Below are 14,948 nucleotides of genomic sequence, written 5' to 3'. Positions count from 1 at the left end.
TGGCTCGTTAACACGGAGTTGGGAATCACGGTGGCCAACTTTCAAATTTACCGATACGATACGATACGCCATTTTCCCCAATCGGCTAACGATCATCGATGAGAACTATGATTTTATTCTCCTCTTGTTTTTTTTTTTTTCGTTTCTTCTTCTTTTTTCTCTCTTTTTTTTTTTTGATAGGTTTTTAATTGAGGGAGTATTATTTTTTTCTTTTTTTTTTTGGAAATCGGATTCCATATAATCAATCGACGATGCTCGATGCGATTCGTTTCTATTTTATTTTTTTTATTTTTATTCGAAATAAATAATTTTTTACGTCGGTCGTGGATGTATTGAATGTTGCGAATATTGCGTTTCCCCCCTTCCAAACGTTATAATCACTTACGAAGAATCGATACGAATTCGAAATCGATATTTATTTCGTGATCTGTTCGATTTGTTTATTTATTATTCGAGAGAAATTTTTCCTTTTATCTTTCGAATTAGCTAAGAGAGAAAAAAAAGATTAAAATTACCAAGATTGATTGTCGATATCCAATTTGCTTGCATATGTCGTGGAATAAAATTTGAAGAAAAGAAATATATATATATGTCTAATAATTATCGCTTCAATACGAATTAAAATGAAATTTATTTTTTCATTTTTATTCAACAAAGATATTCAAAACGTAAATTTTTTTTTCACAAAGCGAATGTCACTCTACGTTTGAAAGGCTTCTTCCCGTTATTGTTATTATTATTATTCCGTTTCCCCTTCGGGTAAGAGAATTTCAATATTTGACCGTAAGATTGAGGATCCTCCGCCGGAAATCTTCCACCATTTCCCTTTTGATCTTCGGGCGGGGACGGTTGCAGCGCACCCCGAAGACAGTCTTCGTTGTAGAGGGAGGTCGATTCATCCGGTTCTGGATCCTCGTTTGAGGATCCCGCGGCAGGAGAACTTCCACCCAACTGGACTCGTCTGTCACTTGTGTCCACTGATCGAAGATCGATCGAAACGGTACCCATAGCCTTTTGTCGTTCGATTTATCCTTCTACAATTGTATCATCCATCCGTGAGAAGAAGAAGGTGAGGGAAAATTTTAAATACGGTTTAAACGTGCTTTCTCGAGGAGAGTCTCCGAATCTTTTTTTCTCTTTTCAATTTGGGTTACGATCATTCAGAGATTTTAATTAAATCTTAGATCGAAATCACGTTTTTTCTTTTTTTTTTTAATTTAAAAATCTAACGCGAAAAGAATTTAAATGTGAAATAAAATTCAATTTGAGATTTATGGAAGAGTTAAAAAAATTGAAAGATAAATGGGATGGGATGTCTTTTTCAATGGTTTATTTTATTATCAAGAAAATTTTGTCACGTTTAAGATACGATGGTTATTAATATTCGTGTAATTTTTCAATCAAATTGTTGTTTTTCATTCGTTGATAATTCGATCGATTAAATTTTGTTACACGAAAAAAAAATATGTATGGTTTTAAAATTTATTCCATACATATTACGTGACGTATTTAAAAATATCGATCTATCAAAAATTCTCGATTATTCGTCGATGACCGAGTTTCGCAAAGGAATGAAATGTTTGAACAGAATGATGAATGAAAACATTAGAATTAAAAGTGATAAGAATAATATGAAATGATAATTAATTCGAAACGAAATACGATTGGTGGAAAAAGTTCGTGGAAAAGTTCCATTTTTTCGTTGAGAAACAGGATGGGATGGTCGATGATTAAAATATTTTGGAAACGAGATTTGAAATGTTAAATTTGGATCGAGAGATTTTTTTATATACGATTCGTTTTGAGTTCTCCGCGCGTAAAATATTTCATTTAGTAGATATAGATAAAGATATAATTACGTGAAAAAGTTACGATACCAGCGAGGAATTCCTTAAAATAGGCACAAAAGATTGTTTAGTAAACACTCTGATTTCGTTCATGTCCAACCTCTTCGAAATTTGGTGATAAGAGTTTTCTTGTTCGAATCTTCTGTTCCTTTTTACATAATTTTTTTACATTACAAAGGAAAAAAAAAAGAGGAATTACATCATAAAGAAAGAAGGAAAAAGAATTCGTTAAGAGAGAGAGAAAAATAAAAAAAAGAAGGTATCTTTTTTGCCAGAAAAAAAAAACGAAATTATCTCGCCATGATACGAACGACAAATTTTTTTTTCCTCACACGTTGCAATGAACTATGCCTCGGAAAAAGAAACAAAGGACAATCGTTTCTCGATTTATTTTTATTTGTCCGTCCGTTAAGTTGGCCGTTTAAATAAATTTTCTTTGTCGCGGGGTCAATAAAATCGGATTAAAAGTGGTTTTTCGACGATGGTCGAGTGATCCGTGCACGCCGCCGTATCTCGAATCACGTAAAAATCGAGAGTCGATCCTCATATGTTTCGGTAACCGAGGATCGGCCGATCCACCATTGTTAATTAAATGCACGTTCAGTAATCGTTCAAAATGTCGCGTCACTGAAGAGTCGGGAATGACATATTCCATTTGAATTATAATCACAGTTTCAAAATTTTAAGTGTTTATGACGAACCTGCCCAAATTGCATAGTTAAAACATAGCTAAAGTTCAAATCACAATGAAAGGAATTAGGGCATTAGTTTTGCAGGATCTCCCTCATGTTTTTCCTTCCAAAAGTTTTCAGGTACGTATTTATTATTATTATAATCCGTCGATTAGGCACACTTTGAACACGTTATATGTAATATTTTTACTCTCTGTCGTTCGATCGATACATCTATATATGTACGCTATATATATATATATATAAAATTGCGTTGAAATTGTATCGATCCGATCCAATAAAGTTGCATCCTTTATTTAATCCTTTATTAAATATAAACTTGACAAATACATTAATTTTTGTCACCTGACCGTTGCGCGTAACAACTTGCATACAAAATTCCATTAACCTCTCCTCACTCCTTCTCGTATCTCGTTTCATTACATTTCATTACGATTAACCAAATAAGAAAAGTATTTCTGTTCGTTCGAAATTTCTATCTATCCCCCTCTCAAATTTTTAATTTAGATTCGACGATCTTTGCGAGAAAAAAAAAAAGATCTCGAGATGAAATGTATTCGATTCGATTTGAACGATCGGAAAAAAAAAAAAATATTTCGTTTCTCCAGTCGAAAAGAAAGAAAGAAAGATTTTTTAACGAAACGAAATTTAATCAATTTAAATCAGCGATCATCGACGCAACTTCACACAACAGCGTCATCCCGACGATTCTGGAGTTTTTTCGAGTTCTCTTCGAAGGAAGAAAACTGTCAGGATGCGAAGAAATGTCCCTCGTCCAAGGACATCGTTTCAACCTCGTTAATCTCAACGAACGAAGTCGATGAGGTGTCGAAATCGGGGCCCCCTAATCTGATCCGCAATATTTCAACGGTGCCGCCCCCAAATTTGAAGCGGTACAATTCCCAGTTCGATTTGAAATCGAAGACGCCTATAAGCTGTCTGAAGCTGCAGAACGTGTTGAAACAGGACAGTTTGGTGTCCCTGCTCGACGGAAATCCCGTCCCGAAAACGCTCAAATGGAAGCTGAAGGGTTACAAGACCCTTCGGAACGAGCAGGCAGGTGACTTCGCGTTCGTGCCGGGTGGAAAGTCGTACGATTTCGATATTCTGACCAAGGACGAGCAGCAAGAGTTGATCAACTCGGGCAATTACGCGGACAGGTCTCGGGCGAAGGCGAGGAACAGCGACGCGAAAAGTAGTGACACGATATGCTTGACCACGAAATCCATAGAGAACGTGGAGGAAATATTTTGCAGGAATAAACTGATCGGCCAGGATAATCCCATCATGGACGGGTCAAAGAAGGGGGGGGCGGAGACGGTGACCGCCTCCGGTCAGAAAATTCCCACCGCGACGAAATTGTTGGTGGGCAACAACAATCCTAACGCGCCCAGGAAGGAGGATATCAAGTATCTGCCGATCTTGAAAACCGCCGATTTTTCCACCGGCCAGATGAAGTATCAGACGCAACCGTCCGTCCAGTTCTCGTCCAAACCGCCCAAGAACATCCCGAAACCTTTGCCGCCGATAATGAAGAAGCAGGATAGCAGCGAGAAGAAGTGGGTGGGCGAAACGGAGGAGAAGAAGATCTCGCAGGTGCCCGACCCGTCCATCACACCGATCGCCTCGACACAAACGACGGAAACAGCACTGCCCACGGAACAGCACAAGTTGAGCCCGATCCCCGAGAGCAAAAAGGTGGATGTGCCGGTGAACGAGGGCGGCACGTTTCAATTTGCAAAGGTGCCCGAACCCACGGTTCAACAGCAACAACAGCAGCAGCAGCAACAAGAACTGCAACAACTGCAGCAACAGCAGCAGCAGCAACAACAATTGCAACAGCAACTGCAAGAGCAGCAACAGCTGCAACAACTGCAGCAACAGATGCAACTGGAGCAAGAGAAACAGCAGCAACTGCAACTGGAGCAACAGAAGCAGCAACAGCTACAAGCGGAGCAACAGGAACGGCAACAGCAAGAGGCGAAGGAAGCGGCGAAATCGATGGAAAAAGAGATGGTGGAACCGCAAGCGAGCGAGGAGAGGCCTGCTCCGGAGGACGATATAATCAACTCGAAGTACGCGTTGGAGATGCTGAGGGCGGACGAGATGGAGGAGAATTTGGAGGAGGAGAGGTCGCAGGCGTATTTCGAGAGCGATAGGAACTCGTCGAGAAGGGAGAATAAGACGGGGGAGATGGAAACTGAGGCGAGCGAAGGGGAGGTGAGCAACGAGATGTCGAGGCAGATGGAGATGAGAGAGGTGGAGAGTGATATGAACGATTCTGAACTTGCATCAACAAATCCTCAAGTTGAACCGACAAAAGGAACGGAACAAAACATCGAATCACCAAGCGAAGAATTGAAATTAAAATTTTTCAAACCTACTCCCGAAACTAGGGTAGATAATAAGCAAACGGGCAACGACCAAGCCACCACGTATTTCGCGCCACGAAAGTCGAGCAGGAGCAGCAGGCCCAGCTTCGTGATGGAGAAACCGATCATGAACATAAGCAGCCCTTACGAGAACGAGCCTCGGATGCCGACCTCGCCTTGCGCCGCCACCCAGGCCAAGTTGTTGCGGGCAAGCTCGAGCAAGCATTCCCACGGGTCGGACATGGGCGGTGGTAAAGCCTCCTCCATGGCCGGAAACTCGGGAGGGGGCTCGAGGAAACCACCGTCCTCCTATCCTCCGTTCACGTCAAGGAGGTCGGCCTCCAACAGTTCCAACTGTTTGACCAAAAAATTGCCGATCGCCAGGGAATCGGAGGGCGGGCTGCGCGCGATCATGATGAACACGAGGAGCCCCTCGTCCAACATCTCCACTTCCACCATGAATCTGAGGAATAAGAACAAGGAGAATCAGAATATGAAGAATAGGAAGGACAAGAAGTGCAACAAAAAGGAGTGCAAACGGTACTGCTGCCCCGCGCTGCAAACACCGACAGATTGCGATTACACCAAGTTCCAATGCCCCAACACGAAACACATCGTCAATGCAACCAAAATGGTCCATTACGATCCGACATGTCTGCCCCAAGAGGACGAGGACGAGATACGGGAGATTTGCACCGATCCCAGGGCGCACAAGAAGTGCAACAGAGACAGGTAAAATCCAGAGAGGCGACTCCTCATTTATTTAATAACGTCCGTGTAAAGAGAATTTCTCCATTTCTCTATGTTTTTATAAACATTTCTTTTATTATTATTTTTCGTTACTTTTTTCCATTTTATTCTCGATATTTTTTTGTATTTTTTTTTTCCCCCCTTTCCTTTTTTTGTAAACTCGAAACGTACCGATACCTGGATAAAATCGATCGTTTCGAGTTCACGAATTTTTTTTTCTCGAAAATTGATGAAACTATTACAACTATTACAACCTTTTATTATATATATATAAATAATCAAAGCACTTTGTGTATTTTTTCCCCCTCCGTGAATCTTTCTCGTCTATAGATTTATAATTTAATAATTTTATAATTTAATAAACGGACGAATGGAACATAACGATCGACGAATATGTAGGAATAATAATCCGAGTCGAAGCAGACGGGACAGCTCGTATCCTGGAAGGAGTCGTCGAAGCGACGACAGAAGTTCGACGACGGATAGCAACAGAGGTACCGAGTTCTGCACGAAACCGAGGAGCTCGACGGATACGAGGAGCTCGACGGATACGAGGAGCTCGACGAATATGAGGAGTTCGACGGATACGAGGAGTTCGACGGATACGAGGAGCTCGACGGATATGAGGAGTTCGACGGACACGAGGAGCTCGTCGGACAGTTCGAGGAGCAGAGACGTGAACAGGCGGTCGAGGGACGACAGCAGCGGGAGCAGCAGCAGATCGGCGAAGTTCGGGAAGAGGAATTTCACCAACTCGGCGTACGTGAGACGGCCGAAAGCTATGAAAAGCGTGAAGCGATTCTCCTCGTTGCCCGCGTTCGCCATCCCTTTGCTCGGCGCGAAGGAGAGCAGGGAGGTGAACCAAAAGATACTGATCTCGCCGTCCAAGTGCAATTTCTCCAAGTGCAAGAGGAACGACGACAATAGGACGAGGTGTAAACAGAACAGGTGCAAGAGGCAGGCGAACAAGTGCAAGCTGCAGGGGGACAGGAAGGGAGAGGATAATTGCAAAAAGGTGAAGGGTTCCTGCGACAATGCCGCTTGCAAGAGGCAGGGGAAGAGGGAGTCGAAGAAGGACACCGACGCTTGCCAGAGGGTGAAACCCGTACTCTGCGACGATAACGACGATAATTCTTGCAAAAGACCGACCAAGGTGGTGGACGATCCTTGCAAGACGGTCAGGTCGTCGTCACGGTCGTCGTCACGGTCGTCGTCGGGGCACAAGAAGAAGGACGATTCGAAAAAGGTAAGGTCAAGTTACGATACAAATAATAATCCTTGTAAAAAGACTTCAGGGAAATTGAGTTGCAGTAGTGTAACCGCGATCAAGGAGGGTCAGTATGGCACTAAGGATTCGACCAACACTTTGAACATATGCGGTAAGAAGAGGGAGCAAATGTGCAAAGGTGAATTTTTCCACAAATTATTCTCAACTTCCCAGTTGATCATTGAACTTTTCGGCCTACAGACACATAAAAATGCTCATAGTGTTTATTTTTTTTGCAAACGACTGTTTGCAAAATTTTATGATTGAGAGGTAGTTTTTTTTCTTTTCTTTTTCTTTTCTTTTTTTGCTTTTTATATCGATTTAAGAAAGATACAAATGTAAATCGACATTGCAATTACTTGTTTTTGTTAGAAATATTTTACTTTTTATTTAATGTATTAAATTTGGAGAAATTTCCTGTTCATTTGTGGGTGTAGATAGGAAAAAAACAATAATCCCAGAAAGCGAAAAAGCAAAAGAATCCGCGAAAGAAAGGATGGATAGAGAACGAAGAGAGATCGAGGAGTGCAAGAAAGATATTATGCCTAAAAAGAAAAAGGACGAGAAGAAAGTGGTGTCCGGTTTAGAGCGTGTTATCAGTCCGTGCAAAGAGCAATTGAAGAAGAAAGACGTGAAATTTTCAAACCTAAAGTTTCCCTTGAATCTTATAAGCAGTTTGCAAGATTCGAAATTGTTGAACGATCGATTGAGGAAATTTTCCAACGAGGAACCCTATGAGAACAATGATGTCGCTTTGAATGATTTGGTGCCGGAAAAGAAATTCTGGATCTTCCACGAGGACCTGAACTACCCGGACGTGCCTAGTTTAAAAGAAAACGTTGAGGATATACCGGAAGCGGATGATGATGATAACGCTAGCAATACGTGGTTCTTTTCGTGGTTCAACGGCTGTCAATAATTAAAAAAAATAATACTGTCAATAACAAAGAAAGTGAATGGTATATAATTTATATTTTAAAGTTCTACCCTTTTTCGTGTAGTCCCGGGAGTAGTTTATTTAAAAAGAAAGAAAAAAAAATGATAAAATATATGTAAATTAAGAATTGATTATATAGAGTATAGATCAACTGTTTTTATATCGAATATAACGAAATGAAGAGCATAATCAAATATTAATTATATTTTTTTTTTCATTCTTCTTTATTAGAACCATTTATATAAAAATATCCACCTCGCTGTCATAAAATCGATCACGAAAATTGTCTTCCTATTTCGTTTTTTAAAATTAAATATATATTTCAAACATATATGTATATATCTCAAATATTTTTTCAAAAAAAAATTCTCCTTAGTTAAAATACTAAAACGTTCCAAATACGATAAATTTCAAGCTATTTTACCTTCACCCTTCAAATTTATATTAGAAACAGTCTTATTTAATTTATTTATTCCAAAAAATCGATAAGATCTCCAATTTTTCGATACCATATCAAATATTACGTTTAGACATTTTACCTAAGGAGCATGGTATACTTAAATATATTTATATACGCCGTGGATCTTTACAAAAATTTTTTCCAACCCCCAAAAAAAAATAACCAATTATTATAAAATAAAATTTCTTCTCTACCTTCTAATTGTTCCACGAACTGAACCACTTTCTAGTCTATACTATATCATCATCGAGTACTCGAGGAACGCTGTAAGTACTTGTATACAATGCGAATAGTTACCCGGTCGAAGACTCGAACGAACGATCTCTCTCGGGGGTCGAAAGCGTTCGAGCTTCGTCCCCCCCCTCGAATGAACTCGTGTGTCGCGGCCGAGTTACGAGACGTCTTTGTTCGAGGGAAACGAGCAACCGCGGCAGAGGCGTGCACGTGAATGGAGGGTTAGCAATTATGGGTTATTCAGATCTCGCCACGGGATACCCAGGGTGCCGTCACCATGGAATTTTTCGTACATATACCTGGCGCCTCGCGCGCGTTGTGCGTGCCCCTTTTTTTACGTTGCGCGCACATGGTGGACGTTGAAAGGGAGAAAAAGAAAGTAGAGAGAGAGAGAGGGGAGAAAAATACGAGAGGAGGAAGAAAAGGATGGAGAGAGAGAGAGAGGGAGAGAGAGAAAAAGAGAGGAAAAGTGAGAGAGAAGGGGATAAGAGAAGGAAAGAGAGAAAAGCGTGAGGACGTCTCTGCGGGGATTCTCGCGCCCTGCCACTTATGGGAACGTGATACGAGCTTTTCGTTGGATGCTCTCTTGCGTTTTCGCATTGTTACGCAACCTTTCTTCGCGTTCTACGCTTCCCTTTTTCTTTCTTTCTCTCCTCTCTCCTGTCTTTTTCCCGTACCTTCGCCCTCTCTCTTCCGCAAAGAGAATCGATGTCGATGCGAAAACGTTTCGTGTCGGCGTTCCGTCTACGAGAATCCCACGAGGCATCAAAAATTTGTGTTTTTACGCCGCTGGAGACTGACATTTCCCCTTCCTTCTCAACTAGGAGGAATAATCACGTTTACGGATACTTAGACGGTTCGATTTTAACTCGATTGTGATAATAATCGTTTCTCTCTGTTTACTTAATTTTCATTGGATTATAAGTAATTGGATTGCGATTTTAAATAAAAGTTGGGCAAATTTGATGGAGCTGGTAAGGACAAGAATCGAATTCAAGATGTTTGAAATGTTATCCACGATGAATTCGGGTATGTATAATCAATATGATTTTCTATTAACGGAATGAACGCGTTGGAAAAGTATTTATCTATGGATAAATAAATAAATAGATAGATCGATTACGGAGCAAAGTACAAAGAGGATTAATTTTCTTAAATATTTTAGGATGAGATGAAAGATAAGCGGCACGTGACACAGAAATTATTCTTAACACGGGCGCGGATATTTTTGAACAAGTTGTCATCGAGAAGATCGAACGGTTGATTTCACGGGGCGAGGAGAACCGTAAGCATCTAGACGTCACATTATGATGTCAACGACTTCTTCCTGGACCACAAACCGCTTCGACCGTATGTCCAGGATGAATGGTGACGCCACGGGTGGCACCCCGTCGGAGAGAACCGCATACAACCACTGTAAATGTGTCAATTTCTGCAGGATCATTCGAATGAGAATCTCCATTATCAGGTAATTCTTGCTCTTACTTATTTATATAATCGCGCTATTATCTTATCTGACAGACACTTCGTGTTAAAAAATTCCAGGACAATCTGAAAGATAACAAATTGTTGGCTATCGAATTACTCAAAATATATCAACTCTGATGAACCACATCATGAAGAGAGAAAGAGATGAATGACATAAGTAATTAATCATCGATTAATCCGGGATTATTTATTTCTTGAGGAAAAAAATTAAATTTTATTCCATAATATTATTGAAACATAAGACAAAAGAATGAATTATTCTATCTGTAAAATTTTATTGTGATTGGTCAAATAATGGAAGGAGAAAAGATTGTAAAATTACAATAATAGAAGAAGAAGAAAAAAATAGAATTTTCATCATGTATCAAGAAAATTATTCCTGTCTGTAAATTATTTTTCTATTGAAATTTAAAAAGCACTTCTAATTTTTTTTTTTTTTTAATAACCATCAAAAATGATCCACAAAAGCAACGAAAGAAGAAGAGAAGGATTTGCTACGATAACACGTGCGAAGCTTGAAAAACGTCCCATGTCAATCAGAAAAGACGGAAAACGGTGTGTGCAAAACAAACGGCATGTTCGTTTCGTTCGAACGAGGCTTTTGAGCCAGGACATACCGAGAAATTTGGTCGGCATGCATTATTTTAGGGAGCGAAACCTTGTTTTTACAAAAGTCCTTCCAGTCTGAGAAAACAAGATGTCCTTTCGTCCACCACGCCATACGATCTTTCTCAAAAACGAAGATTGGTCAAGTTTTTAAAACGTTATGTTTAAAAGTCTTTAAAAAAATATATATATATAAAGCATATTTTGCAATAAAATGCAATAGAAAGAGTATATTTAAACATTTTATTTATTAAAGTGAAACATTTATTCTCAATTAAAATATTTAATTTTTTCGTTCATTTATAGCAAATATTCTGTATTTTGTATATTTTGTCGTCAGCATTAATCTGATATTGTATTAATGTCAATATTACTTCGAGAGAGAATCATTTGTTTCATTAGCGATGTGAACGTGACAATAAAAACGTAAAAATATTTCGGTGAAAATTTGTGAGGTTATGTAAATCGCGGTATTGCATCAAACAAATCGGCCAATGTTTTTCATTTTCTTTGTGAATATACACAGTAAGGCTTTATTTCCATTGAAATTTATTGAAAGAAAAAACCAACTGTAAAACATTTCATTTCAATTTCTGTTTAATGTAAATGGAAAACAGTTATTAACGTCAACCTCGAACAAATTCAATTCAGTCACTGAAAAATCGATGACACTCGTTTGTGAAAATATGAGAGAAGAACGGAAAGTATTTAAAAACAGAAATTAAATAAATCACGGCGATTTATTGTACTTAGATTTTATAAATATATCTATTATTTTTAAATCGATGTATTATATATATATATATATATTATATCAATACAAAAATTATTCAAACCAAAATAACAAGAAAATGAAAAGATGTAAAAATAGGTTAGATTCTTTCAAGTATAAATATTCATTTATAGAATTTAACAACGTTAGATCAATATTTTCTTTCTTAACCACTTATAACTCGATATGATAATCTGAAATATTTACGAATAAAAGATAAGTTTAAATATTGTTCCTAAATTATAGTTACTATAACATCACGCGTATAAAATTCACCAAATGCTGTTAACGATACACCGAGAAATTACTAGATTTTTACATCATCGAGTGAGATACGTATTCGTAGAAGATAATTAAATAGCCAATCATAGAACTTAACGAATTATGTGAAAGTAACTGAAATATGCTCGTTCTGGGATGGATTCGTCCGATTTACTTGCCCATCTCTTTAACTATGTTCATATTAAAGAAAGAAAGGAATACAAGTCGGGGGTGTAATGAGATTTATTTATTACCGAACGAGGCTCGACCAATGATGAGACGAGATGGTGGTCGTAGCCATGCCCAACAGCCAATGAGAAAACGCATCGACTAGCTGTCAGTCCGACCACGCCCCAGCCAATCGGCGCTTAGCTGCGCATGACAGAGTGGCTCGGTCTCGGAACACGCCGGAGCGGCAGTCCCTTCTGGTGCGTGCGTAGGAGAACGTCTCTTTTTCGACCGGTCACAAGAGAGAGAGAGAGAGAGAAAAAGAGAGAGGGAGTGTGTAAATCTGACGTTTCGTTATCATTCTTCGAATTGTCTTCGATGTCTTCGGGTTCCGATATACTTTGATCATCGTGCCGTCGCGCGTGATCGTTGATATTTATTGGATATGTTCATCGCATCGCGTGTTTTCTTTCGCCGGTAGTGTTAGGAGTGCGATATAAACAGTGCGTTTTTCGAATCGTTTTCAAGTGTATCGGTTGTGTCGCGTGCTTTTCGATAATCTGTTCTCAAAGATTCGACGACAATGGTTTGAAAAATTGTTCCGCTCGAGATTTGATGAAAAGAAGAATCGAAAAAGATAGAGGAGGACAGAAACGGACTATTTAACACGCTCCTAATAATAGCCAGTGCGCGTTCGTACGCGAGTATACTAAGCGCCTATAAATACACACCTACCACGGCCCGCGGAAACACGAGCCCGTGGATTTCACGGTGCAACCTGCCACGAAGAGATAGAAAAGACGCGAAGTCGAAGGGAAAAGAGGGAGGATAATCTTGAAGGAGGGCGCACCTGGCGCTCTAAGAGAAACTTGCCATAATCGGATCTAGTCGGAGGCAGTAACGCAAGATAATCGCGCAACACACGCGAGATGAGGAAACTATAGAAAAAGATAAACGTGCCAGAGAAAGAGAAAGAGAGAGAGAGACAGTGAATCGACCCACTGGCTGTGCTGGTTACATATCAGCCTCTGAAAGCAGATTAGAGAATAACCTGCAGCTGGAGTGTGAGATTTTATTATTCCACGGAGTGTATCCTTTCTTTTACTCTCGTAACACGAGAAACGTCTCGTTGGAATTCGTCGGCAGCCGAGCTTGCAGCAAGTCTACCAGCAGTAGACTAAAAATATCCCCTTCCTGCATATTCTGACGCGTTTATACCGTCACAAGTGTGGCGCGTTCTTCCTTTGTGTTGCTGTTATAAACTCTTCAACCCTCTGCTTTCTCTCTGTGCTCAAAAGTACATACACGACCACTTTACTTCACTGACTACGCGTCAGTTTCGTCCGATCGAAAGAGAAAATCTTTATAACGATATATAGTTTTTCCAATTATACATCTAAAGCGAACAACGTTTTCGTTCGTTGACTACGGTGAAAACGCACCGAGAGAAGGATGCCTCGCAGAAAATTGTACGTGAAAGAGCATCGTGGATGACTATCGAAAGGTATGAAGATCGTTGATAAGTTCATTACCGCCGGTGGCTCGTACGCAGCTGAATATCCGCCGTCGGAACGATTCTTGAAAGAATCGAGCCTCGTCCGTCGGCTAAACGACCAGTGGGCCGCGGATTTTTCACAACAAGTGTTTAACAAACAATATAATTCTATCGCGTGGTAAAGAAAACGAGAGAAGAATAAGAAAATAGTGAGTGAAACGAAGTGCACGGAAGAAAAGTGGTCCACGGTGGAGGGTGGAGGGAACGGTGTACAGGGGGTCGCCGTGGGCCCCGGAGATGATGCGATGATGGCCTACGGAGGAACCACCGGAAACGGAGGTGCAATGGGACCTTCTTCTGGTGGTACAGATGTTTTGGGCTCGACCGGTGATTACAGCCCACAAGGGACACCGACACCGCTCACGGGACATAGTGCCGGACCCGTCGAAGCAACTACCTACGGTCCTGGAACGGGACCAGCGAGTTATAGCCCCCAAGACAGTCCTGCCAGCTCTGCCGGCGGTGGTAGCGGTAGCAATGGACAACTTTCCAGCTTCGGATTTACGCAGGAACAAGTCGCCTGCGTTTGTGAGGTAAGCTTTAAAAAATATTATTGTTCGAGTGGAAATTTGAAATTTTGAGTTTGCTTTAACGCGTTGTTGTTAATCGATAAAATCAATTCCGTACGCGCGGTGTTGGGCGACGAGTGTCCGACGGAAAGATGCTAGATACAATTTTCTTATAATTTACTTCATTCTTCATTTGGACGATATTAAAATATTGATTTGCGAATAATATAATTTAAATAATATCCAGTTATATATACAAATTTCATCTGTCGGTCGATTGTGAGAGTAACATCGTGCATCAAAAAGTCACTATATATTTTTTGCAATCGAAACATTATAAATGATATATATGATATGCAAATGATTTATATTTTATTTTTCACTTGATTAATAAATAATATAAAAATATTATCATATACCTTCGTATCATTATTTTTGATAAATTTATTTTTTTTATTTTCTTATTAATTTATTTCATTTATGTAAGAACAATAAGACACGGGTAATCGGAATTTTCGATCGAGAGTAAGATATTATTAAGATCATAGAAATTAATAAATTTATATGCAGATTTTCAATTACGCGAAAGGTCAACATCCATAAATTATCGTTTAAGGACCTAAATTCTTGTAATAAAATTATTCGCGAAATAATATTTAACTTCTTGGCCATTATTTATGCACTTTGCGGTGATGAAACTCTCCCTGAAATTTTCTATTTTTCCGCGAATACAATATTGTACAACACCGCGCGCCAAGATTCACTTGCATGTCACATCTAATGGAGTTCATACGATTTTACCAATCATAAATTGTTTTGTGTGCGACGTTTACGCTCTTCTCGCATTGAATAGCCCATGTGTACACGACGGAATTCATTAGTTACACATCTCGAATGTTTTATTCGAAGCAATAGTTCGAGATTCTGATTTTGTATAATTTGACGAAGAATTAAAAATGAAGAAAAGAAAATAAAAAAAAAAATGACGTACCATCGTATAAATACGATTGTATAATAATAAATTAAAACA

At 39.5% G+C, this 14,948-nt stretch overlaps 3 protein-coding genes across 10 annotated transcripts in view; 2 read left to right on the top strand and 1 right to left on the bottom strand.

Moving 5' to 3' along the window:
- The window catches only part of LOC551776 (putative mediator of RNA polymerase II transcription subunit 26), a 39,650-nt gene extending 31,630 nt beyond the window's left edge, over window positions 1-8,020 (top strand). The window contains exons 2-5 of one of the 5 annotated variants that reach the window (XM_006564194.3): window positions 3,206-5,643; window positions 6,061-6,907; window positions 6,950-7,067; window positions 7,366-8,015. In XM_006564194.3, coding sequence (XP_006564257.2) covers window positions 3,827-5,643; window positions 6,061-6,907; window positions 6,950-7,067; window positions 7,366-7,847 — 3,264 coding nt within the window. In that variant the 5' untranslated portion in view covers window positions 3,206-3,826 and the 3' untranslated portion in view covers window positions 7,848-8,015. Of the gene's footprint in view, window positions 1-1,605; window positions 5,644-6,060; window positions 6,908-6,949; window positions 7,126-7,365 lie in introns of those variants that run through there. The other 4 variants (XR_001703175.2, XR_001703174.2, XM_016912458.2 and 1 more) reach the window with 4 other exon arrangements.
- On the bottom strand, window positions 682-1,144 carry LOC113218790. Its single transcript, XM_026440905.1, has one exon. The coding sequence runs from the start codon at window positions 1,006-1,008 to the stop codon at window positions 682-684; it is 327 nt and encodes a 108-aa protein (XP_026296690.1). The 5' UTR covers window positions 1,009-1,144.
- Window positions 8,021-12,096: 4,076 nt separating the features above from the next.
- LOC413366 (homeobox protein SIX1) overlaps window positions 12,097-14,948 on the top strand; it is a 36,494-nt gene continuing 33,642 nt past the window's right edge. For 3 of the 4 annotated variants that reach the window (XM_006564190.3, XM_006564191.3, XM_006564189.3), the window contains exon 1: window positions 12,098-13,942. In XM_006564190.3, the coding sequence (XP_006564253.1) occupies window positions 13,655-13,942 (288 nt within the window). In that variant the 5' untranslated portion in view covers window positions 12,098-13,654. Of the gene's footprint in view, window positions 13,943-14,948 lie in introns of all 4 variants that reach the window. The other variant, XM_006564192.3, reaches the window with a different exon arrangement.

Source organism: Apis mellifera, linkage group LG5, assembly GCF_003254395.2.
Source record: "Apis mellifera strain DH4 linkage group LG5, Amel_HAv3.1, whole genome shotgun sequence".
NCBI classification, from domain to species: domain Eukaryota; kingdom Metazoa; phylum Arthropoda; class Insecta; order Hymenoptera; family Apidae; genus Apis; species Apis mellifera.
This window is presented reverse-complemented; position numbering and strand designations above follow the sequence as displayed.

Bases quoted from the DNA above. Each gene is read 5' to 3' on its own strand.
- LOC113218790 (XM_026440905.1), bottom strand. From the start codon at position 1,008: ATGGGTACCGTTTCGATCGATCTTCGATCAGTGGACACAAGTGACAGA.